Genomic DNA, 27,886 nt, shown 5'->3' with positions numbered 1-27,886 from the left:
GCTGAATTACAAAACCCTCAAACCTAATGGGAGGTATTCCAAAGTAGTGTCTATTAAAAAAAAACTTTTGGAGCAGAAGTTTCCTGCCCATAGATAACCTTAAATCCAATTTACAGCTAACTCCGTTGAAAATCGTGACTAAAACTTTTAAACCTACATGGGTGCTATAGTAAAACATTGTTGGAAAGGACACCAAGAAAAATTGTATACTGTTGTAATAAATACCGCGAGAACTATCCGAAATAACCTTCAAAATTTATCCGCGAACAGGTATCGGAAGGAGTGGATCAAATCGAATTCCATATGAGTTTCGAAGAACTATGACGATGTGCCAAGTTTGGACTACTTCTTTGAGAGTTATATTCCACACTAGCCATTTAAGTTGGTAGCTATGAGTCACAGACTTCCACTACTTATCTTTGTATGCAAAGTTTGAACAAAACTGCGAAAGTTGTACTAAGTACCCGTAGGAGTGGACAATACTTTCCATATTCGATCTTGATCTATGTTTGGACAAAATATTACCAGGGGAACATTTTGAAGATTAATCCGTTCAAGAGCTATCGTGCACACCAGTCAGAAATACAGGAAAGGATTTCGTACAATAATACTTGGGGTATAATTTCCATTGGCATATAGTACGTTTACATATTACCGGATTTAATAAACCCACCGTATTTCAAATGCCAATTCCATTCAAAATAAATTCTCCACTTTGAAGTATAAGTGAAATAAAATACGTAGTACAAATTCGGAATAAAACTGACTGAGATATGAGCGTTGGAAGGGAAAAATGCATAATGTTTTGTATGTGACATATAAACTTTAAATGTGTCTTTCTAAATTAGGTGCCAACTCTATCTCGAAAACTAATGAACCGATCTTCATATATTCATTTCAAAAAAACTATCCATTCTTGTAATAAATCGATTTTTTTTAAAATAATATTTTAAAAAATAACTTAAAAAAAGATATATTAAAAATGGCCAATAACATTTTTTTTAATTTTGTTGTGTTTTTTTTAATTTACGAGGGGGTGTAATCCCTTAATAGAAATAAGTAACAGTAACCCAGTGGTTTTGTCCAATCCTTCGATGACCACTATTTTGAAACCTTACAAACACGTTGCTCACATAGTTGTATAGACATTTTATGATATTTCCCAGGCCTTATTTCTACTAAATTTTAGTTTGATCCATTAACATATCGCCAAGTGGACGATTACATTAATTAAATATTAACTTTTCTCCGTTGAGACTTAGCGAAAAAGTTTCATCACATAATTGCTTGATAAAATTTTCTATTAATCAAAATATCACTTTTCAAAATATTATTTTCGCGAAATTTCTTCCTTGGGCACCATAATAGTTTTGGAAAACAACAAAACTGTAAATTTCCTCCAACAGTTTGACAAAAAATCCGTGGGAAAACAATAGTTTGGAAAATCCACAAAATTCCAATCCAGAAGAAGGATATTTTAATTGTCGGACAGACAGTTAATTGCAATTAAAAATCATCTCCAAACAATGAAGATCACCAGAAGACTAACGGCAACTTGGCTACCTGTGAGCCAGCCAGAAGCAACAACATTGCACACGCCATTATGATTCGTTGACGATGGGACTGTTATGGCTGAGATGTTGAGTGCGCTTGTATGTGTGTAGCAAACAAAAGAGAGTCATTCACACAGATGGGAGAGAGCCATTGTGGTATTGGTGCTTGGGTTATGATGTCATTGGGAGAGGGTGTAACATGAAAACGCACACAATGATACGAGGCTTGTTGCTCTCTCTTTCTTTGTGTCTAGCGATGGTTTGTCATTGGTCGAGCGAAAGAGATAGCCTCTGTGATCGGTTGTAGACGAATGACAGCATTTGTTTGCTTCCTACTTTGCGTACTTCAGCAAGGATTTTAACATCAGTTGAGTTTGAGTCTTCCATACGATCGGATAACACATTTTATGAACGTTCCTATTGAAATTCTAAACATATTGAAACAATTATTGAAATTGGAATAAAAACATAAATAAAATTATTGTGGATCTGAAAGAGAGACAGGCATTGAAGAAGAAAAAATAGAAACACGTGTTGAAAAAATATAAACAAAAAAATTCATATTGCTTGAGTGAGCGAGTGTTGAACGGAGTGAATTGTGAAAAAATGTCCGTGCGACCCGTGTCCCCCAAAGTTCTATTGGACATTAGCTATAAACCATTGCCAAATATAATGGATTTACAACACAATGTCATCAAGTTGATAACAGTGGACCAACAAGCATATATGCACAATCAGAACCTCACACAAAACATGGATCCCCAACAGATGTATGGCCAACAGCCAACGGGAGGACAATTGCCTCACATGACATTGAATGGTGGCGGTCGTCAACATCATGCCAATGAGTTTATGTGTTACGGTGGTGGTGCTGGGGTACCTGATCATGAAGATAACGATTATAATATACCAAGCAGTGAAATATTGAGTACCACCAGTAGCCACAGTGCCAGCTCCACCCCAAATAGCCACAACTTGGGCTCCCCTGAAATGAATAACAATCACAGCTATGGTCATGCGGAACAACAATATCAAATCAATGAAAATGGCAAACGTAGTCGGGAGTTTGATTGTGCTGCCAATGATATGATGCAGGAGAACAAGAAGTTGCATTTGAGTCCTTTGGGTCATCCGGGCCAGCATCAGCAGCCTCAACACATAGCTGGACATTATGTTCAACATAATGAACAGAAGTTTTTCGTTGAATATTTACCAACCACAGTGAATGAAGTAAATTCTAACTTGAATGGAGGAGCGGGTCTAGTAAATCCTGCAGCAGGACAAAATGGTGGCCAAATGGACGCCCAGAATTGCAATGCTTCACCACATTTTGAATTTACCGATGAAGAAATGGGAGATAGTAGCCAAGATAACTTCAAGCACATATTCCGCCAACAACAAATGCATCAACAAGAACAACTACAACAACAAACGCAAAGGGCGGGTATGAGTTTACTAACAAATGGAAACGGCAATCTGCCAAATGCCAACGCCGCCGCAGCCATACATTCCAATCCTCCAGCCCATCATCAAGTACCATCCGCGACAGCCGCAGGATATGAACAATTTGAGCCAGCAAGTTCTCTTAACGGCAGCACCTATTCCAGTTCAGATCGTGATGAAATGGCCTCGGCCAGTAGTTATCTATTCCCCAATGAAGATGAGCTAAGTTGCGGCGGTGGTGATACCAATGATGGCTCCAAGGAATTCCGCAAACCCCGCCGCCGTACCAAACGTAAATCCAGTAAATCCGAAGAAAATGAAGATTTCCACACACAACGCATTATGGCCAATGTGCGGGAACGTCAAAGAACCCAAAGCTTAAATGATGCCTTCAAATCCCTGCAACAGATCATACCCACACTACCAAGTGATAAACTCAGCAAAATCCAGACACTTAAATTGGCAACAAGGTAAGCATCCCCGAAAGATTTTCATCTCTTCTTTTCCTTGGCAATTAGATTAACTCCAATCCGATCGCCAAGAAATTCCATTTCATGATTGGGAAAACTTATGGCCAGGGCATTTCCGTTTTCTCTGGCCAATCAATAAAAACCCGCAAAATTACGCAGATTTGCCAAGCTGGCTACCTGCTGGTGCAGAATTTTGTGGGTTTTATAAAACGGCGGAGGAAATTTTCCGGCTTCAAATAGGAAAATTTTCTTGCCATTGATTATCTCGGCTGCTACCTGCCTTTGCAATAAAATACTAATTTCCTTTTCCCCTTTTTTCTTCCTCTTTGCAGATATATTGACTTCCTGTGTCGCGTGCTGTCCACAAGTGAAATTGGTCTGCTCAAGGCTTTGGATAACAATGCCGGTAATGGTGGTTATGCCATGGGTGCCGCTTCCATACTCAATGACGCCGAGGCTGATCTCAAGAATCTGCGGAGAGCAGCCGTTGCTCCCATGATTCCACCAGAGAAACTAAGCTATCTTTTTGGGGTGTGGAGAATGGAGGGTGATGCCCAAAATAGCAAATCATAAATTGCGTTATCCTCAACAAACCGCAATGCAATCCTTCCATGCCTTCCAGCGTTAAGCAACTATTGTGTGGTGCACAATGCAACACTTGTTATCATTTCCATTTAGTATTAATGTTAAACCCCAAATTCCCCTCCCGCCTCCCACCTCCCATCTAAACCAAATATTACCACGATGTACATAGACATCTAAGTCCCTGCCTGCCCCCAAAATCCCATCCAAGAACTCATTTAGTTTTTAAGGTTATGTTTAATGAAAATTACCATGTAATTCCTAGTATTTATAGTTTTATAAGCTAAATTTTTATTTTTTATATTTATGTTTATAGTGAAAAAAAAACGCAAACAAAGAAATTGAAACTAGGCTGCTCTATGTGTTATTACCACTTAAGCAAGTTGAGATCGTTACCAAGAAAAAGAGAGGGTACAGGCAAGTTTTACCATGTGAAACCCCGACCCTCCGGTACTCTGTTAGTTTAAACTTTTTTTATGAAATCAAAGGAAAAATAATGAAGAAGAAGAAAAAGGTAAAAATAATAAACAAAAAACTGAATTGTTAAAACACAAACATTTTGTCTTTTATTTCACAAAGAACACCGCCATTTTGAAAAACAAAATAAAATGGAACAACAATAAAACTGAAATACAAAACACCAAGCCATAAAAAACAAGAAATCGTATCATAAAAAGAAGATACATAGAGATCATCATAATGATCTCGATCATCATCATCATTAGCCAAATAATAAAAAACAACAACAACAAAAGAATCTGTTTGGCTGGGATCCGCCCGTAATACAAATTCACATGAAATAATAAATATTTCATACCAACCAACAACATTCGTTTCGTTTCATACTCACACTCATTCATTCCTCCATTATTCGTATAGCCATTTTAAAAATGCTTGCTTGTTGCTAAAATCAACAACAATAACAACAACAAAATCTTCGAAACAGTTTTCCCATTAAATTAGCCGCAAAAGGAAGGCATTCTCACGTTTCTGGAAGGCAACATTTGTACGTCCATCAGTGGAAGAGGAAAAGAACATCAGAAACAAAAACAAGAGAGGGTTGATTTCACACAGCACCAGTACTAACAACAACAAAAAACTCGCATGGGGGATCTTTAAAGAATTTGAATTTTAAACGGAATTAGGATTCATCAAAAAAGGCGTGGGGCCTTTTTTTAGATTTTGTCAAGGAATTACATTGTTCACTATCTAGTTCAATCGTTGGGAACAGAATAGTTCGCAGGTTGTCTAAATCCTTTATATTCGTACATACAGTGGATCCAAGCGAAAGTCGTACGCCTAATGAAATTTATTTAATTGACTTATATCTCCGACACAAAAAGGGATATGAAGAAAGTATGTGCGCAGCTTTTTAGTCCATTTAGTCTACAATATAAAAACACGAAACAAGAAAATAATCAACACCGTTTACATTGTTAAAAATTAAATTAGTTTAAATACTAAGAATTTTAGCACCAACCGAAAGTCGTACGCCAATTATAAAGACAAAGTATTTGTTAATATCATTAAGCCTAGTAATTTTTTTTAGTTTTTATTAAATCCTACAATCGATTTAGCGTAAGATCAGTATTTCTTAATAATCGATAGGGTCAATTCTGGAAACTTAAATCAGATTAAATGGAACAGAATTATTTTTATGAAACCAAATGACAAAATAATTAACTAAAATTTACAAAAAACAATTTTTTAGATTTAGCAGATACCGAAAATTAAAACTGCAACACTATCCAAAAATTTGATGTGTTCGTTATACCACGGATGTGTGTCAAAAAGAAAAAAAAACGTATAAAATATTTTAAATAATGCGAAAATTAAAAGAAAAATATTTTCTTGTGGATAGTTTAATACACAAATTTCAAAATGTGTTGATTTTTAGTGTCCCGACTCTCTACTCGATTGAGAAAAATATTTGGATTATTTTTCCAATGTAAAGTCAACTTTATACCACATAATTAAATTGTCAATTTGCGAGAATTTTTTTAAAGCTACAGATAAATGTTATCCAAGAGCAATGTTTAGAATGTCAAAACAATACTAACGAAGGCATAACATTATTAGAAAAGGGTAATTTGATAGATGCAACAAATTATGTGCGGATCTAGAACTTATATAGCGAAAGAGAGCCACTTATTGCTTCTTGTCTAATAAACGAATAATAAAACATAGTAACACATTAGTGTATCAGTGAGGGTGTGGGCCTTATCTTTCAGATATGAATCCTTGCTTTATGTTTTTTGAAGTCATTGCGAATAGAACTTTGCGATTTTACAGTTTAATGAAGTTGTTACTACCTGGCGAATGATGTATTGGTCAAGGTAAGTATTGTTCTCAGTGCCAAAAGTCTGACTTCAAGCATAAAAGCTTAATATTTGCGGTCAATAATATTTTTTTTCTGCCATAACTCTGACTTCACGCATAAACGCTTAATATTTATAATAATGGTTTCAATAACATTGGTTCGCTAGAACGTAGTCCAATCATAAACATTAAATCATCTATAGTGCTTGCAAAGCTGGAAAACTTCTCCAGATGATCTGTCTTTCCAAACATCTTTTTAGGAGAGCTTTTCAGAAGAAGTGGCGACATATTTTATACGACAGTTGTAGAGAACCGGCTAAAAATGTTCTAAATCGATTGCAGAATTCAACTGAAACGAGGAATATGCAAAAGGATTAATTATATTAACAAATACTTTGTCTTCATAATTGCTGTACAATGTAAACGGGGTTGATTATTTTCTTATTTGGTGTTTTTAAATTGTAGACCGAATGGACTCAAAAGCTGCGTAAATACTTTCTTCATATCCCTTCTTGTGTCGAAGATACAAGCCCATTAAATAAAATTAATTAGGTGTACGACTTTCGCTTGGATACACTGTATGTACATATTTCCGCCACAAACTATAACATATTTATTTATTTATTTATTTATTTATTTATTATTATTATTTTTTTTTGTAAGCCGATTGCTGAACTAAATCGACTGATCTAGTTCACACCCTCTAAAATAACTTTAAGCCTTTTTTTTAGATATAACGGAACCCAGTCTGCTTTAATTGCGATCCTGGATCTCCAACCTTTTGATATTCTGGTTCAATTCTATGCTGTGAGGTGGTGAGTCAGGAGTGGCGAGTTTTTCCTTTGGTCATTAACTGGCGGCCAAATTAAGGTTGGTGACGGTAATCAGACGTAGTATATGCGCACCTCATTCAGGTTTGATTCCCCATTTGTAATAATTCCAAGCAGAGATATTGTTGCTGAAGTTAATCCTCCTTTGGATGGTCTGGCAATATGAGAAGATGGCATATGTATCTACCACGGCGCCGGAATCTTCGATACCGGATTGAGCCGGAACCACACCCGCGTTCCGGCTGCCACCCTAATATACATATGTTTGTATTTTTATCATTTTTCTATGTTGGGAGCGGCATATCCTAAAATGCCTGCTTCAGATTCTTTTGGTTCGTGCTGGGACGGAGGAAAACCCAGGAGCAATATGAATGTGCTCGGTTTGTCACATCAGCATCCATAAAAAAAAACTTCAAGGACTGTTCTGGGCGCCTATTCAGTACCTTTTTGACAACTTTACTCATTGTTTATTTCACAACGATACCAGACTGAGCCGGAACAACACCCGCATTCCGGCTGCCACCCCAATGTACATATGTTTATATTTTTATCATTTTTCAATGTTGGGAGCGGCATATCCCAAAATGCCTGCTTCAGATTCTTTTGATCCGTGCTGGGACGGAGGAAAATCCAGGAGCAATATGGTGTGCTCGGTTTGTCACATCCGCATCCACAACACAACTCTGGGCGCCTATTCAGTACCTTTTTAACAACTTTACTCATTGTTTATTTTACAACAATGTCATTTATTTGTTTTGTAGTTGTTACTAAAACTATAGAAATTTTAACAACTTTTCAATCGATAAAAGTTACTGAACTACTCACGGTGCGCCTTAACTAATTTTAAATGGAAGGTGCTTACACCTGGGAAGTTTTTGAAGATTCTGAAACTACAATGCTCATAGATGAGAAATATCAAGAAACAAAAAAAACGCAGGAGGGATTTTCAAATAAATCGCGATTTAAGTTTTTTATGGGTTCCTTAGGTTTTCACCATTTTGCTTGGAAACCGCGAATTCTATCTAAATGAGCCTAAAGAAAATGTTGTAGCTGTGAAAATTCTCCACAAGATTGACCTTTATGATATTTTCGTAGGTTTTACCGTTTTTGAGATATAGAAGTTCAAATTGAGACAATGCACTGACTGTATCGCTAAATCATCTGAATCATCTGAAGAGTTTCAACTTTGGAGCAGGAATAAGAGAAATATGGGCAACGTTTAAGGCACTCTCGAAGCCTGGAAAGAAGGAAGATATGATCTCAGTTACGTTTGGCAACGTTACGCTTTCTGATCCAGAGAGGAACGCAAGTTATTTTAATCGACAATTTGTCGAGCCCCCCGGTAGAAATCTCCATGGTAATACTGAGACTGATGGATGAGCCGGTCAAAGTTCACATTTTTGGGGTTTGTTTAGGTTTTCACGATTTTCCTTGGAAACCCCAAGTCTTATCGAAATGGAATTAAGGAAAATTTTTTAGCGGTGAAAATTCTCTACACAATTGAATTTATGAAAATTTTTGCGGATTCTGAAACAGAAATGTTCATAGATGAGAAAAAAAACCAAAAACGAGAAAAAAATCGATGGAGGGATTTTTAAATACTCGTAAATAGCGGTCAAATTTCACAATTTTAGGGTTTTATAGGTTTTTAAGATTTTGCTTAAAAACGGCAAGTCCTATCGGAATGCGAATAAAGAAAATATTGTAGAGTATTTTCACTGCTACAACATTTTCTTCAGCCCCATTTTGATAGAACTTGAGGTTTCCAAGCAAAATCATGAAAACCCACAAAAACGGAAAAAATCGAACTTTGACCGCTCTTTATTTAAAAAGCGCTCCGGCGAATGTTTTTGTGTTTTTGTTTCAGAATCAGCAAAAACTTCCCAGGTGTAAGCAAGTTAAAGTTAGTTAAGGCGCACCGTGACCTCGATGAAGAATATCCAATGCAATCTAGCCTGCGATTTCCCAAAGTAAAACAATTTCCCTTCTCTCACTCGACAAGTTAGATGAAGATCATTGTTGGACTCATTACGGGTCACTGTAGGTTTACATCTCTAACCTCAAGATGGGATGAGAGTAGCGTCGAGTACTGTAGATTATGTGTGGGATTCAAAAGAGCTAGAGACGGTTATCCTGGAAACTTCAACTTCACCCAGCAATAACCCATAAATCTCCTCAACTTTATATGTAGGGGCTACGCATTCTTAAACTTAACCTAGAATAGATAAGCGGAGTTTAAATAGGAATAGAAAGGTTTGTTAACTTTATAACATTTTGATTGGGATTCTGCAGTACAAATGTTTGCCTAGTCATATTGGGGTGACTAGGCAAACATTTGTACTGCAGATACTGAGATACTTTTCCAATGTGGACTTGTACGTAAAAAACTTAAGGATATCGTTGAATCTTCATATGTACATATTTCATTATCCACCGTTTACTTACCCAATATATGAAAATCACCCAGCTACTTCCCCTCAAACTCTTAATGCACTCCTAACTGCTTGGAACCAAAACAAGAACAGATTCAGAAGTTTTATAGCTAGAAGAGTGTTCTTTATTGCTCTGGGGATGAAAATTTAAGTAGGTTTATATTCATTTTATAGCTTGGATAGGAGTGGATTGTTAGAAGCTACCTGCCATAAGACCTTCGAAGGATAAAATATCGTCAGTAGACTATCATAGAAGACCTTTAAAAGGTTTTCTATATATAGAGGATCTTCAGGAGGCATTTTATGTATAGAAGATCTTTAGGAGGTCTCCTGTCTATAAATTTGGATAAGAGGTTTTCGGTTATCCATTGAGGCAATCGGACGCTACGTTCATTACTGGTCGGTTCGACGATTTAGCAGAGATCTGTTTACAATGTTAGGGAACGACGATGTTGATTGATAATTAAGATTTGCAGTTAGAGAACGACGATGATCGGTAACGATGATAATAGTCGAGCATATAATTTGGAGGCAAAGCTCTAGTACACATAAACCTAGTTTACCGAACAGAAAACTAAAAACCCTATAAAGGACAGCAAACTATTGGCGCGTTTTTTAATATTCATAAGTCTGCTCCATTTGCTACTTTCCTATCCAATTTGTATTCTCTGCACGGCAGAGATTAAAATATGTCGAATCTATGCTAATAATTTTACTAAACACGAAAGTTGAAAATTATTTTGATTTTATTGGCCAATAACGGCCCTTCCAAAGGCCTCCTTTTTTGTCACAACACACTCTTCCTTCCCCAAGCAACGATACGTCCAACAAAATTATTTCCGCGCGACAATTTCATGCCGTAACATCATTTATTCCAACTGTTGTGATCTGTTCCCCTTTTGCACTTGTACTAACCAACATACAAAAACATTCGAACACACCATAATGTGGGAACACAAAGCACTGGGGATATTGTCGTCTTCTTCTTTGTGGTCGTAGAATGTGACTTCTGACTTATGGACAGAAATCAATTTTTATGTTTTTGCCTAGTAACTTAGTGAAGGCGCATTTTTTTTGTGTTGAAGTTTTTAAGGTCTCCCCATGAAAATGGAGGAGGAAACATAGTCCTTAATGGATAAATATTGACATTCTATATCTATGTATGTGTGTTTTAGAGTACATTTATATGAGTTAATCCATATAAAAGAATACTTGTATTTCAAAAATTCACTATTAACATTTTACACACACACAATATTAATACACACTAGTGTGTGTATTTGTTGTATCTTGTAGGTTGCCTTTGTGAAACAACACATCCGGTGATTTATGACGATTTGTTTCATGAAAGCGAAAATGAAAATCTCTGGAATCCAACGAAGAAATTGCACAAAATCATTGAAACGTAATAATTATCAGAAAGGCATCAGTTGATTGAATTTCATTAAATTTATTTCTTTTATTTTTGGCAGCAATCAATGGTCAAGAGGAGGAGGATGAAACGTAACAAATATATCCTTTCTTAGTATGGAAGGGAGACTTTTTCCTATGGACCAAATCAGCTTCGGATTGTTAACCTCGAAAGTTCTTTCCACTAAAGCTTTTAAACTGGAAACTGTTCATTGCGAACTCTGATTTGTATCTAAATATAAGAAAGCAATTGCATGTTACTTCTGGCCAAAAACAAAAACACATGGTATGCATTTTTAAATACAATTGAATAAATTAATAAAATGCATCACTCATCACTTTTTCACAAGTGCTAAATAATAGAACATTTGTCATGTGAATTAATGCACATGTACATATGTATATAATATTTGAATGCTATAAAAGCTCGCCGTAACCACTTGTGTAATAACAGTAAAACTTAATCGGTAATTAAGAGCTGGTGAAATTCATAACAGTGTGAAGATTAGTAAGAACAACTTTAAAATTTGCTCATGTGTTCAACTTTAAAAGTTATTAGCAAATTGTTAAGAAAACAAATTGCAAGATTTAAGGAAATTGTCAACTTACAAAATGAGATTATTTTATTATTACTGAAAAAGATTTACATTTCGAGGCGAAATTAAGACCAAAAATCAAAAAAGGTAAAACATAAAAATTTTGTAAAATTCCACACACTTTTTAAAGCCATAAAACCCAGCCGTTTAGTGAGCAAGTCCACACTTCCTGTGGCCAACTGAAATGTCTGCTAACCACGATATCTACCACAAGGAGTAACTGACAATGATCATCCACATGTAAATATTTCTCTTAAAATTAAATGAAGCTCGAATATGGACTAATGGGTGATCGAGGATTGTTTTGACATTTTCACTGAAGTTAACACTTGATGGTGCTTTTGACAACGATATAATTTTTTAGTGGCAAGCCCACTTGGACTTGGATCCTAAAGCTCCACAAATTCTACAGGAACCATCTAAAATAGTTGGAGGAAGCTACTGGCATTCATCCAACTTTCGCACACCGAAATATTTCTCTCAAACTTAAATCAAGTATCAGGGAATCCCTTTGAGTATCTTCTCCTCAAAAAAGTTCAAGAATTTAAATTTTCATCGAAGGTAGTCTTTGCGGTCTTAATTAACAGAATAGCTCGAAAACTCTTAGTACCCCGAAGGTGACCAACTAAAATGCCTGGTGGTCACGAAAACTATCGAAAAAGTGACTCTAAAAGTAGATTAAGTTCCACTAATGAATACGACTTAGCCCATATTTAAAAACAGGACAATTCATATTATATCGTGATGGAATTTTAACAGCGTATAGTTCTGATGACCATGACTTCAACAGTATATTTTTTCTAGAAGCCAATATTTCCCCATGTTCCCCCATGCGCTTAAAAATGGCACAACGTTGGGGCCTCTGCTTAATACACTCCCTCAGAATAGCGAAGTTAAATCCAGATTTTACTTCTGGTCGTTTTTATGGTTTCAATTATAACGCTATAATTTCAATCTCCATACTTCACTCAACAATCTGCCCGATCGAAAAAGCGGACAAGCGGACAAGTTGGTCAATTTATATTTTAGGAGCAATTAGAAAAAAGAATATGTCCAGTGCCCTGCTCATGACATTCCAACTATTCTAGGCGACTTTAAGGAAAAAATTAGAAAACTCCAAAAACATAGTAGTCATTAGCACCACGTTTATGGATCTTACAAATGATCACAACCAAATTGAATACGTTGTGATAAATGGAAGGCATTCATCATGTTGGGTGTACGATCGTTCCGAGGAGCAAACATCGACGAGGATCACTACCTTGTTGCTGTAAAGGTACTGACCCTATAATTGTCCCATTAAGTCAATTGAGTATAATATGCTGTGGCTATTTGTTGTGATTTCAGCTCACCGATGTCCAACTTTGTAAGTTTGAACAGACAAAACACGGAATTTAGACATCGGTGAGCTGAAATCACTACGTTCGGTAAGAGTTCCTTCACCAAAAAAAAATAGATTTTTTATGTACCAATTCCGAAGATCACAACTACGAAAACGCGTGAAAATACAAAGGAATTGAAAGATTCATTTAATCGTATCGGTCTGGGAAGTATTCAGAAGGACACAAAAATGAACATTGTATCGATGGAGGAACTATTTCAAACAATTTGGAACTAGATTTGCCGAACTCTAGAAAACACAACAAATAGTCACAGCATATTCCACTTGATAGGCCCAATGGCTTAATGAAGCACTGCTCGTTCCGATACCATATCAGCACAGTGTGAAAGTACTGGGCACTCCGTGCGCACAGCCATACATGGACACCAGAGGCCTACACCAAGAAACGTTAAATAGGGCTACTCTACAATAAGTATTAACGTGTAGCGCACGAGAGTGGTATCGGAAGAAAAAGAGAAAGGAAAAACGTCTTTTCTGCATTAAAAAGAGGGAAACGGAAATACGAGAGTGTGAAAAAATGGAGATGTACAAAAACCAGAATGAAGTCTGAAAATTCTACCAAGGAGTGGAATATGGCCTTGTATGTTAATAGATAAAAACAGTGTGCTCCACTACTAACGAAGACGACGAATATACCATAAGCACATATACGCCCATCCATCGCAGTAGAAGAACTGCAGCTGATAAGGCAAACACGAGTGGTTTTAGCCTGGACGATGCAACCGCCTTAAATAGAATTGGGTTACGATAACTAACAAATTGCCGGCATGTGAACTGGGATCACACGACACACTGCATTTCTTTAGCTGCTCATCTAACCCCACTCAACTGTCTGATTCTGTATTGACGCAATCAGTCCAGGTTGCAGAATTTTTGAGTCTGGATACAGAGGAACCAGAACCAGATATCTGAAATAATACACGAACGAACATATTTGCGTTGCTATAAAAACAACAACAACGAATGTACCATAGCTGTGCACAGATCCAATCCTGCATATAAATCGGCTGCAGAATAATAAAACCGCAAGGGTCGATATTTTACCGGCGCAGCTGTACAAGACAGGGATGTAGCCAGAAATGCATCTTGGCAATATTTTGGGGTCCAATGACCAAAATTTTAAAATTTTTTGCGTAAAATATAGGAAATATGTATATCTAAAAAAGTGACGCATATAAAGGCGAATATAACTGAAATGCAAGGTTTCGATGGGGAAAATAAATAGAAGACGAGCTTAAATAAGTAAAATTATTATACCCTACACAACTATGTGGGGAGGGTATTATAAGTTGGTTTTGGCCAAAAAGTTTGTAACGCATCGAAATAATGGTCGTAGACCCATACTTATATATACCAAAATGAATGTCTCGACGAGCTGATTCGATCTGTCCGTCTGTCCATCTAAACCTTGTAATCACGCTACAGGTCGCAATTTTGATCGGATCGTCACGAAATTTTGGGTCCCGGAGGGGAAGAAGCCTATTGATTTTGGTGATGGTCGGATAATATTTAGGGGTCGGAAAGGGCAAAAAACTTAGGTGGATAAAAAGACAAGGTTTTTTTCCAAAGCGAATATCTCAGCTTCTGTATGGGGTATGTCAAAAGCAAAATCTGGCAATGAAAGTAGAAAATATCACCTTTCTAATGACGTAAAGCGGGTGCTCGTAGGTGATCAAACAACGAAGATATCAGAATAGTAGCAAATAAAACCCCAATTTTAATTTTTGCGATTTTAATTATATTGACGAATATCACAGCTTTGGTTGAAAACTTTCCAAAAGCAAAGCCTGATTATGAAAGTAGAAGACCCCGTCGATACAATGATGCAAACTAGGTCGGCGTAGGTAACCAAGTAACGGAGATATCGCAATAGCCGGTAATACATCCCATTTTTCTATTTTTTTGGAAATAACGCTACAGGTCGCAATTTTGATCGGATCGTCACGAAAATGAGGGTTAATGGGGGTCTCACAGATGAAGAAGCCTATTGATTTTGGTGATGGTCGGATAATATTTAGGGGTTGGAATGGGCAAACACTTATTTGGAGAAAAGTCAACATTTTATTTCAAAGCCAATATCTCTGTTTCTTTAAGAGGTATATCAAAAGCAAAACCTGGCAAGGAAAGTAGAAAATATCACCTTAACAACGATGTAAAGTAGGTTGTCGTAGGTGGTCAAATATCAGAGATATGGCAATAGTCGATAATGCATCACATTTTGCGATTTTTTTGTAATCACGCTACAGGTCGCAATTTTGATCGGATCGTCTCGAAATTTTGGGGGTTAATGGGGGTCCCAAAGAGGTAGAAGCCTATTAATTTTGATTATGGTCGGATAATATTCAGGGGTCGGAATGGGCAAACACTTATTTGGAGAAAGGACAACGTTTTATTTTAAAGCCAATATCTCTGTTTCTTTATGAGGTATATCAAAGGCAAAACCTGGCAAGGAAAGTAGCAAATATCACCTTTACAACGATGTAAAGTAGGTTGTCGTAGCTGCTCAAACAACAGAGATATTGCAATAGTCGGTAATGCATCCCATTTTCCGATTTGTTTGTAATCACGCTACAGGTCGCAATTTTGATCGGATCGTCACGAATTTTTTGGTCGTTGATGCGGGTCCCACAGAGGAAGAAGCCTATTTAGTTTGGTGGTGGTCGGAAAATATTCAGGAATCGGAATATGCGAAAAGCTTATGTGGAGAAAAGTCAACGTTTTTTTTCTTATGCGAATATCTCCGCTTCTGGTTGGAGTATTCCAAAAGGAATACCCGTCAACGGAAGAAGAAAAGATCTCGTTTATATTGATGCAAAGTATGTTGGCGTAAGTGAGCAAACCGAGATATTGCAAAATTCAGTAATATACCCAATTTTTCCATTTTTTGTAATAACGCTACAAGTTGGAATTTTGATCGGATAGTGGCGAAATTTTGGGGGTAGATGGGGGCCCACAGAGGAAGAAGCCTATTGATTTTGGAGATAGTCGGATAATATTTAGGGGTCGGAATGGAGAAAAACTCATTTGGAGACAAATTCAAAGTTTTATTCTTTGTGAATATATCGGCTTCTAGTAGGGGTATTCCAACGGCAAAGCCTGTCAATGGAAGAAGAAAATATTACCTTTACATTGGTGTAAAGCAGGTTGGCGAAGGTGGTCAAACAAGGGAGATACCACAATAGTCGGTAATGCATCCAATTCTTCATTTTTTTCCAATCAAGCTACAGGTCGTAATTTTGATTGGATGGTCACGAAATTTTGGTTGCTTATGGGGGTCCCAGAGAGAAAGAGGCATATTATTTTTGGTGGTAGTCGGATTATATTCCCTAAAATAAATGTTTACCAGTGAAAAGCTTATGCACAGGGGTAGTGGTGTAGGGTATCACATGGTCGGCCCCGTCCCGACTATAGCCTTTGCTCACTTGTTTTACTTATTATACTTATACTTATTTTACTAAAATAAGTCGGCTTTGCCGATAGATATATGCCCCCAGTCTATGTGAATTGAAAAATTCACCTGTGGCCAGATCGAACACCGGCTACACAACCGACATGCTTTTACAAAAAAAAAAAAAATATGTATTTTGAGGGTTTTCAGAATTTTATGTCCCTTTTGGACGTATGAACTTGTCGACAAAAAAATTGATTTGAATTAAAACTGCAAAGTGTTGCGGAGGAGGTAACGACATAGTCAATTTTGGAGGTGAATCTTCTTTTGGGAGTCATTCATTTCGTAGATATCGTGTCCACCAGTCATTTCAGTTGGTCTCCGTATAATTTAGAGCGTTTGAACCATTATATCCAGAAACATGGACTTGTCTACGAAAAACATAATATCGCTGTAAACTGGGCCACAAGGAGTACCTTCGGTAAAAATTTTCAAAGGATCCTCGAACGAACTGCACTTAAACAAAAATGTGAAATTTTTGTGGGTAAGGTAATCTAACGAGTGGACCGATATGGCCCATTTTCAAACTTAAAGTAAGTTTGGATAACGAAACATTTTCACCTTTTATGGAGGAGGTACCCGAAAGAATGTACAGGTATGATCCATCTTCGAACTTGATCTACATTTGGACAAACTATTAAGAGAACCAAACCGGTTAATCCTTTCGAGAGTTATCGTGCGTGACAGACAGACGGACATAATTTGACATAGACCAGACCAGACTTCCAGCTGGATGTAAAAGAGGTCGCATGAAAGGCCGGCTTTCGGATTCTTTCCTATTTTAACTGATGACCTGATATCAGTTAATGTCATCTTAAAATCCGAATGAGCTTTGCGGGAATACAAAATTTAGACATGGCTTGGAATACCTTTGCACCTAAAGGCTGTTGAAGGCTACTTTGTGATCGACGTAAATATCGATCTGCATCTAGGATTTGCCGTAGGGTGGATATCCGATTAATTGTGGATTTCCCAGATCTAAAACCGTATTGGTATGACCCAATTATTTTGTTGACTATAGCCTTTATTCGTTCACACAATTTCCTTGACACTATCGTATAGGCGCACACTTATGCCTCTGTAGTTATATCACACAGTCTTATCTCCCCTCTTGTGGACGATATGGCCCATTTTCGAAATTAAACTAAATTTGGACAAAATATTACGAGATCCAAAGTTTAGACCAAATCGGTAGCTCCATTTAAAAGATATAGCGCTTACCATTTTAACGAAACATTTTCACCTTTTGTGGGGGAGGTACCCGAAGGAATGTACAGGAACTTGATCTCCATTTTCGAACTTGATCTACATTTGGACAATCTATTAAGAGAACCAAATCGGTTAATCCTTTCGAGAGTTATCGTGCCTGACAGAGAGACGGACATAATTTGACCTAAACCAGACCAGATGACCAGACTTCCAGCTGGATGTAAAAGAGGTCGCATGAAAGGCCGGCTTTCGGATTCCTTCCTATTTTAACTGAGGACCTGGTATCAGTTATCGTGATCTTAAAAAGCCGAATGAGCTTTGCGGGACTACCAAATTCAGACATGGCTTGGACACCTTTGCACGTAAAGGCTGTTGAAGGCAACTTTGTGATCGACGTAAATGTCGATCTGCATCTAGGATTTGCCGCAGGGTGAATATCCGATCAACTGTGGGTTTGCCAGATCTAAAACCGTATTGGTATGACCCAATTTTTTTGTTGACTATAGCCTTTATTCGTTCACACAATATCCCTGACACTATCGTATAGGCTATAGGGAGCACACTTACAGTATCGGCCAAAACTAAAGCACCCCCTCAGTAAATTTTTTTGAAACGATAATTTTTTTATGAAAACTAAATTATAAATTTATTTTTTATTTTTCTTTTTATTTATTTATATCTTTATAATTGAAAAATACAAAAATAAGGAGATCAGAATTTAATAAACAAAAGTTAAAATTCAAAAAACATTTTAGGTCGCAAATATAAGCGGACAAAACTAAAGCACCCCCCCATTTGAGGTACAGCAAAAACTATTGAAATCAATATTTCGTTGCTTATCCTCTATTCTGGATGACACAATCACATCTTTTAGGCATAAAGGATACTAAATTATTAATTATTGCAGGCAAAATAATCGGTTTTCGGAAAATTTAGCTTAAATCCTCAAAATACTGAAAATCGGAAGGTACCGTTATATGGAAGCTATACCCAAACGTGGACCCAGGTCCACGATTTTTGGTGGATATATTTTGTGACCACTAAGAACCCTAAGTACCAAATTACAGCTAATTTAGTAGGAAAATGTGGCTTAAATATCCGAAAAACCGAAGATCGGAAGGTACCGCTATAAGGGGGCTATACCAAAACATTAGCCGATATTGTTCATATTCATCTAAAAATGATGCAACAGCATTCTACTAAATCCTAAGGTTTAAAAATTAGCAAAAGAACGAATTGCAAAAGAACGGTAGACGCCGGCTTATTTAGTCGACGACCAGCAAAAAACCTTCCGCCTCCATGTCTTACAGCGTCTATGAAATATTTAGGATTTAACGGTTGCCCATTTGGTCCAAGCCTTTTACCATCTGAATACTTTAAATTAAACATAGATTCATCGGAAAACAGTTCAAATTGGTCTTGACGAATGCCAGTCTGGCTCCTTCATTTTTAGTCGATATGAAAGGTTTTTTTTTTTTGCTGGTCGTCGACTGAATAAGCCGGCGTCTATCGTTCTTCTGCAATTCCTTCTTTTGCTAATTTTAAAACATTAGCGTATTGTATTTGACTAGTGGATGCTGTAGCATCATTTTTGGATGAATATGAATAATATCGGCTAATGTTTTGGTATAGCCCCCTTATAGCGGTACCTTCCGATCTTCGGTATTTCGGATATTTAAGCCACATTTTCCTACTAAATTAGCTGTAATTTGGTACTTAGGGTTATTAGTGGTCACAAAACATATCCACCAAAAATCGTGGACCTGGGTCCACGTTTGTTTGGAATAACTCGATCAAGATCACGTTTTTTATACAGCAAAGTCTTGATAAATTCAACTACCATTTTGAATTCATTTTTCATGAATCACTGATGTTTACATGTTTAGGATCTTAAAATAATAACGTATTCAGTGAATCAGCACATTGTTAACAAGAAGAAAAACGGCGTTAAGTTCGACCGGGCCGAACTTTTTTACCTTTCGCCGAAATTTATATTGAAACCAGATTTTAGCCATTTCGGTTGGATAATGTGGCTGAAACCTGCAAGGGCGACTAAATACCATGTATAGCCATATCGGTTGAATAATGCGGCTAAAACCTTGCACATACTGAAAATCGGGATGTACCATTCTATGTAGTCTATATAAAAACCTAAACATGTACCGAATAGTCTTCTACTTACAACGAAGACTAAATACCAAATTGTAGCCATGACGGTGGGAAACCTCCAAACTGTTCTGTAGTACCTATATCAGAACGTGGACTTATACCGACAAGTCTCTGCAGGTATGTTTACGAACCCCGACGGAGACCAACAACAACCATTTCGGTGGGAAAATTAGGCAAAATCTCTTTACTAGAGGAAATCATGAGGTACCGTTCTATGGGAGCTTTATCAAAAAGTGGACCTGTAGCGACAATACTCTGCAGGAGTATTTACGACCCCAACGGACACCAACAAACCAAATTATAGCCATTGCAGTTTAAGAATTTGGCTAAAATCTTGAAAATACCCATCATCGGGTGCTTTATCAAAAACAGTACACAGAATGGGAATGGTTATACCCCAAGGAAGACTAAATCTCATTTAATGGCGAATACCGAAAATCGGGTGGCACAGATCCATGGGGTTTATATCAAAACGTGGACCGGTATAACCTATTTCCAATACCAAACATCCTAGGAGAAATTCATAACAAAGTTCAATGTTAAATGTTGCGGGCTGTATCTTGATTTCAGCTGAAGAACATCGCTACATTAAATCATTTTTATTCCCATCAAAAAAAAATCGAAGTGTTACAAACGGAAACAAAAAGTTTGTTATACCCTTCATCTTATGGTGGAGAGTATAATTAAAAGAATTTTCTATTTTAAATCTGGAGATACAATTACATGAGAGTTTTGCTAAAAACTTTATTTTATGAAGTTTCAAGAAGAATGCATAGTTACGTCAATTCGGTTAGAAAATCGCAACATTCCATACGTAATTCGATTATTCTATTTGTAATTTAAATTATTCCATTTGTAATTCGACTATTCTATTTGTAATTTAAATTATTCCATTTGTAATTCGAATTAGTCCATTTATAAAATGGAAAGGAACAAATGGAATATTTCGGATTACAAATACATAGTTTGAATTACAAGTAAAATAAGTCCAATTACAAATGGAATAATTCGAATTACAAATATAATAATTCAAATTACAAACAGATAAATTCGAATTACAAATGGAATAATTCGAATTACAATTGAAATGTTTCGAATTGCAAATTCAATTCTCGAATTATAAATAAAATGTTACGAATTAAAAATGGAATTCTCGAATTACAACTAAAATGATTCGAATTGAATCTGAAAAGGTGTAGATATATAAATATCTAGATGGGTTATAAATGTTTACACGGAAAACTAAAAACGGGCCAGCAACGCGGACCGGGTCAGCTAGTAAATAAATAAAAAGAAAAATAAAATATAAATTTATAATTTAGTTTTCATAAAAAAATTTAAAGAGGGGGTGCTTTAGTTTTGGCCGATACTGTATGCCTCTGTTGTTATAGCACACAACACATGACGGACGGAACACATGATGCTCATGTTCTCTCTGTCAGATGGTCTAACTAGCTAATGCATACACCTTATGACCGTGTCGCCTTCACTCGCCTAGTAATCCATCGACTCCCGCTGCCATATTGCTCTTCAGCCGGTTTATTGCTTTCTTCACCTCATCTTGGCATGGCGGTATACACTCAATACCATCTTCTGGGATTGCATCTGTGGTATCTTCGTTGTCTTCGCTAGTATTGGACACGAACAGTTGGGAATAATGTTCTATCCATATTCTGAGCACAATATCTGTATCCGTTACCAGATTATCTTGCTCGTCTCTACAGGAGGATGCGCCTGTACCAAAGCCATCAGTTTGATGTTTCACTCAATGGTTGAAGTTGCTGACTTCTTTCTGATTGTAGAGTAGCCCTATATGTCACATTCTTATCTTCGGTAGAAGCACGACACTGCTTGTCCTCCATTTTTTCCAAATTATACAAGATATGAAATTATTAAGTTTTATTATATTTTGCTTCATGTGTTTGGAGTAAACTTAGTCATTCATTTGCATTCAAATCCAATTTGTATAAGAATTATGCAAGGAAAACAAAATAAAGTCAAAAATTGAAGTAAAAAAATCGGCTCATTTGAATAGAACCCCCCTTTAAAACTTGGGAATACAGAAAGATTGTAGTAGAATATCGATGCATATTTACTCTATATTGAAAACGAAGTACTTACAGTAATATTCAGTAAAAGTATATCCCTCCTGATTAAGGATACACCCGTATATCCTGCTTTGGCAAGGATTCTTTAAATAATCGGGTGTAATGCCCAACAAAGCTTGCTTTTTTCATTCAACAAGTTTATTTTTGGAAGATTGCTGTCTCCTTTAGTCGTATATTTTACGCATAAATCATTCCCATACATTTTAGAGAATATTTTCCACTCTAGAATATGGCGGCCCGCAAGGACATCCGCATTTCTTTTCAAAATTTTAAGTTTTTATGACTCGAAGTGTACAAAAGTTTATGAAATCATGATGAAATTTCCACACGGGATATCCAAAAATGTTACTCACTACTGGATATGTCTGTTTCAGAACTCCTTTGTAAATTGTCGTCCGCATTTAGGGTGAAAGAAAATGACGCCCAAGTCCTTCATAATCAGAATATTTTATGGTGGAGGATATAAAAAGTTCAACCCGGCCGAACTTAAAGATTTTTACCAGGTTGTCGTCGTTCTTATGGGTGAATAAGCGGCACAGCTCCCCAGGGCACACCACGGGGAGGTCAACTTAAGATGAAAGAGGGCTTAAGATAAGTCTCGTGGTCCAAAACTATTATTTCGATGAGGACATTTTTTGAATGTATTAAAGTGTTCACCCATTTAGCCGTAAGGTTGAGGGTACAGACAGAGTTCTAAACTTTGTAAGTTTGATCTTTCTCTCACTTCGTCCAAGTCTCAGAATAATTTGCACTATTTTGATGTTTGCCATAAAGCATCTACTGCGTCTAAAAATACAATAAGAGTCTTCATTTTAGTCACTTACATTACCTTACAATACCCTCAACAAACAGCTTTATAGCTCACAAAAATTCCTCATTGGCACTGTGTGACAAAAATAAGCAACCACAGAGGCGTATCCTTTTCGCTTCTTTGCCACTGCACTTTATTGAATTTAAATAAAAATTGAAAATTTATTCCCATTTCCTTGTGTTTTTAAGGCGTAAATGATTGTCTGGGCTACCACCTACCTCCGCCACAACAGTGATGGAATTTATTTGGATTTAGTTAGAATTCCACGGTACCTTCAAAAAACTCAGCTCCAATTTCTTTGTTGTTTTATTTCATTGGTTGTTGGAATTTTAATGATGACGACCAAATAAACCCAATGTGGTCACGGATTTTTGGCTGCCACGAAAACAGGCGGCATCCCTTAAAATAGCTAGCGTGTAGTTATGTAGATATTTTCTAGCTGGGTGGGAGAATTGCCATCGTTTATTATTTTGTTGGCTGTCAATGCATTTCGGTCGTACGTTCATTCGTTCCTTTGACAGTCAATTCGTTGTTGTTTGACACGCCTCATGATGGATTTCCAGGGATATTTATGCACTTCATTTTGGTCTCATATTTCCAATAGGGTCTCATCGAAAACCTCTCCACTTGAACACCGTTTGTAATTGTGTGTGTGTGCCTGAAGGGGAGTGTTACACTTCATTCAAGTGCCATCTGAAGTTGGGCTCACTGAAAGATGAGTTCTTAAATTTAGTTTTAAACTGCCAAACTAAAAATAGATTATTAATTGCTGTTCATCTTTTCGACATTTTCCTCGTAAACCCCTTGAGAGTTTTAACACCCTTTCCTCCTACATCTCCTTCATCATTCAAAGGTCGAACTCTCTAAATCAAAGTGGGGGTAAAGGAATGAATGATGACTTCTTTTAGGATTTTTTGTTTTTGTGTAATGAAATAAAGCGAAAGAAAAATCCAGCTTAGCAAATCTATAAAAATATTCAAATAGGTTTTTAATGCTATTAAAATTTAATCCCAATACGAATGTCCTTGCCTAGTGTCCTGTTCTTTACTAATTCTAACAATGCCATGGTTTTAGTTTGTATTGTTGTTTTGTGTGTGTTGGATGACCTTTCCGTTTCGACTACTGCCACAGCACAACACACAGCAAGACATGTCCTTAAAGCAAAACATTGAAACATCCTCATACCTACCTAACATGCAGTCGTCCTTTGCCAAAACTCTTCACATTAGAAATAAAGCGCCTTACCGTGACTGCCAGACAGTTAGACCTCACGCAGAAATCTGGTGTTTTCCCTTTTGCCTTTTTTGCGTGCACATATGTTGACCAATAGTTGCCAAGACAATGAAAAAACAAGAAAATTCCTATAGCGCGAAATGGAAAATTAACAAAACCAAAATCTTTTAGCGCCTCGCATAGCACGAGCGTTTACGTACGTGCTATACTCTTATCCTATTTTAGTCATACCTAAGATTTTCACAGCTTGTTCTTAATTGACTTTTGAGCAGGCGCTTCATGTTATTCTAAAGAATCGAACAAGGACTTTCAAAATGATTCTCCTTAATCATATTTGGTTAGGTCACGTATGTAAAAGCAAAATGCAAATAAGAACGGACTAAGTATTATCCTTCCTGTCTGTTTTATTTTCGTTCTCATTGATTGTTAACTAGGATATTATTCAAAGCGACCAAATTATTACTTTTTTAACATTTAATGTTATTCTGTCAGTTAGGCTGTCCAATATCAAAGCCGTATTTTTAAAATGTGTATGTATGTCCTAAAATAAGGTTATATATAATCGCGCTACACTCTGAGTTTCCATGGTAATTTGTATGGGGCCAAAGGTGAATTTTCACAAAATTGGTTTCAAGGCCGTAATTACACTGTGAAAATGTTTTAAGGTAATCTTGTGCAAACAATTGAGCTGAGGATTTTTTGAAAGTACAGACCCTAACGACGAAAGTCATATTTGGAGTTTGTTGTGTCAGACTTTTTAAAGCATTTCTGGGCTATATCTCTGAAACCTATTTGAATCTTCATCAGACCTCTGAAGCAAATTTGTAGATAAGGGCATGTTTAAAATATTTGGAGAAATAATGAACTCGAAAAACTACATTATTGCCTCAAATTTTATAAAATACCGAAGGTTTTCCTAGTGGCCCTGTTTACAGCGATATTATGTTTTTCGTAGGCTAGTGTGATAAAAAAGCCCTATATATCGTTATCCCCGCAAATTTTTGAGCTTTATCCATTCTATCCATACTTTTGTCAGTTCATAAGCCCAACATTTTGAAAACCCCCTAAATACATAAGTTTTTTTTTGGGAAAAAGTATTTCAATCCACACAGGCTGAGGGTATATCTCTGTCGGCAAAGCCGACCTGATACTTTTTTACTTGTTTAATAAATATTTACATGAAATTCTTCAAAGAAAACAAAACATTTTATTCTATATCACTGTGCGACACGAACAAAATTAAAAGAAAAATACAAACAGACCCTATTCTGACACCGCACCATGATAAAAGACCATAAATAAGAAAACACGTGGCCCGGCGTTTTCCCCCATCACTTCCACTTTCGCGGATATGGGCCTCCAAGTGTTTAAGGCCTTGTTGTCAAAAGGGAGCATTTTTCCGACTCATATTTTCTAAACCGCTAAGAATTTTAATTTGCTCTCGGAGGCAAAGTTGTAGCTCTTGTCTTAAAGAACTAATTCTGAACACACAAAATCCACCAAACCACATCTTCAAGGTCATAATCTTCAAGGTCAAATTTCCTTTATAATTTGCTTAGGGTTTTGGTTTACAGATATAAATCGGATCAAAATTGAAGGAAATAACCAACTACAGAAATGTTCCTTAGATCTTGATGTTTCCAGAACATACGAACTCTGTAGAAACAGTTCTTACAGGTCAAAATATCAAAACTAATTCAATGTGTATCCTTTTTTCTCGGGTTCTGGTCCATGGGCACTAAAACGTTAAAAATTCAAGAAAACAATCAACAACAATAACGTAGCAAGGATATCAGCCAACATGTTTCTGGAATATACTGTAAACCAAAACCCTAGAAAAAATTATAAAGCAAATTTGACCTTGACGATTTTGACCTTAAAGATGTGATTTGGTGAATTTTGTGTGTCCAGAATGAGTTTTTAAGACACGAGCTACCACTTTGCCTCCGAGAGCAAATTAAAATTATAAGCGGATTAGAAAATATGAGCCTGGCAAAATGACCACTTTTGACAACAAGACCTCAAACTTTTGGGGGCCCATAACAGCGAAAATGGAAGTGATTTAGAAAAAAACGTCGGGACACGTGTTTTCTTATTTTTGTTCTTCTGTCACACTGCGGTGTCAGAATACAATAAATGAAAATTGTTCTATAAAGCCCATATTCTCCTCTTTAATATGACAGCAATACCAGCATCGCACAGTGGTGGCACTTACATGGGAAGGTGTGACAAAAATACTTCTAAATGCTATGTCGAATTGAAATTGTTATCAATGGGTCATAGTGGCCTAAAACACTCTACGTAAAATATTGGGGTCCTCGGTCCAAAATTTCGCGTGGTTCCCATGAAACGAATAATCTTGAATTTAAGCATTTTACTGTTACCAAGACATTGTTCAACCAAATTTGCTGTAATCCGGTACCATCAGTTATTATTGCATTGTAAGCATCCTCACGAAAAATTGTCAGTATTGGTCCATGATTTGGTTTGCTCCCCTATGATTTATATATCGATTTATTTGGGCAGATGTCAACCAAATATTCTAAGCGACTATGTTCTTATAATGATCTCAGACTTCAGAACACCATCTTATAAAGGAATGTCATATCGGTCCATTTTTGCCAACAGCCTCCATATAGGGTTACCATCCTTTTCTTGGTACTTTATAAGATTTAACCACATTTGTCTGCAGAATTACTACTAATAATGTATTTTTGGTTCTCAATGCGGGGAAAAATTTCCACTTTTTAGCGTGATCCAACATTAGGGTGTTCCAAAAATAAAATAAGTTATTTGTTAAAGTGAATACCCCAAATCTTTTTTTCGCGAGGTTTCATTACAGCTCTAAGTTACCATGACCATAAAAATCGCTAATAGCACAAAAAACGTTATATTGACACCAAATTTAAGGAAGGATAATAAAATTACTTAAAAATATTCCAAAAAATATAAATTCAGCAATTAACAATATTTGGTCAAAACTGCCAAAACCGCAAATTTCCGCAAAAGGTCTATACAGTTTTGAAATCTACATGCGCTAGGCTTCAATTTGGTGCTAGTTGCCATTTGTGCGAATTTGTGGAAAGTAACTTAAACTCTAAGGAAAGCCATACATCTCTATTAAATATTTTCATTTTGAAATAAAATAAATAATTCAACTTAAGGCATTAAAAATAGTCCCTTGTTTCATAAATTCGCTTAAAATATAACCATTTTTTCTCATTTTTAAATACAATTTTTTCTTCAAAATTAGTCATGTTTGTGAGACTTTTTCTCCTCAAGAACCGCGAAAAATGGATAAAATAAGTTGAGTTTCGAAAAATTTGGAATGTTTTGAAGCGATTTGCATTTTTAAATTTTTAAAACGATGTCATGATTTTTTTATTTTTGTCGTTGGGCGCATCCACTGTGCATCATGCAATGAGTACAATAGTCTTTTCTTTGTTGAAAAAATTTGTCCTTTGAAATTTGAATGTCCTTTAAAAGGACAAGAGGATGAGAAAACGAAAAATCTTAAGTGTCATTTTACTCAATTTTTCCTATAGTTTCAGACATATATAACCCGGTTCATGTGTAACGCAATTTTTTGAAAATTGTCGGACGGTGTATTTGCAAGATTCTATATGGGTATATTATTATATTATTATTCGCGGTGGCTAAAATCCATCACAAACTTTTTCTGAAGAAACGTCCCCATATGTGGTGTCATAAAATGTGAGGCAGTTCGTTCGGACTCGAAGAATATTTCATTGATATGAGGGAGGTCTTCCCGTTTGACACGTCTAAAAATCCCCATTGACACGTGTAAAAATATTCCAATTATGCTCAAACTTTGGCAATCTTAAAATATAACAAAACTAAATACTATTGG

General features: G+C 36.4%; 2 protein-coding genes across 5 annotated transcripts in view; both read left to right on the top strand.

The window, feature by feature from the left end:
• The first annotated feature begins 1,919 nt into the window (after positions 1-1,919).
• Positions 1,920-4,562, top strand: twi (twist family bHLH transcription factor). The gene is made up of 2 exons (XM_073989739.1): positions 1,920-3,466; positions 3,799-4,562. Exons 1-2 carry the CDS (start codon positions 2,160-2,162, stop codon positions 4,037-4,039), a joined length of 1,548 nt encoding a protein of 515 aa, XP_073845840.1. The 5' UTR covers positions 1,920-2,159; the 3' UTR covers positions 4,040-4,562.
• Positions 4,563-11,468: 6,906 nt separating this feature from the next.
• LOC141404743 (odorant receptor 42a-like) overlaps positions 11,469-27,886 on the top strand; it is a 52,479-nt gene continuing 36,061 nt past the window's right edge. For 2 of the 4 annotated variants that reach the window (XM_073988446.1, XM_073988443.1), the window contains exon 1: positions 11,469-11,722. The gene's annotated coding sequence lies outside the window, so the exon portion shown is untranslated. The remainder of the gene's footprint in view (positions 11,723-27,886) is intronic. The other 2 variants (XM_073988447.1, XM_073988444.1) reach the window with 2 other exon arrangements.

Source organism: Musca autumnalis, unplaced genomic scaffold (assembly GCF_047663935.1).
Source record: "Musca autumnalis isolate F117 unplaced genomic scaffold, ASM4766393v1 scaffold_5, whole genome shotgun sequence".
Lineage (NCBI taxonomy): Eukaryota > Metazoa > Arthropoda > Insecta > Diptera > Muscidae > Musca > Musca autumnalis.
Note: the sequence above shows the minus strand (reverse complement) of the source record. Positions and strands in the feature narration are given on the sequence as shown.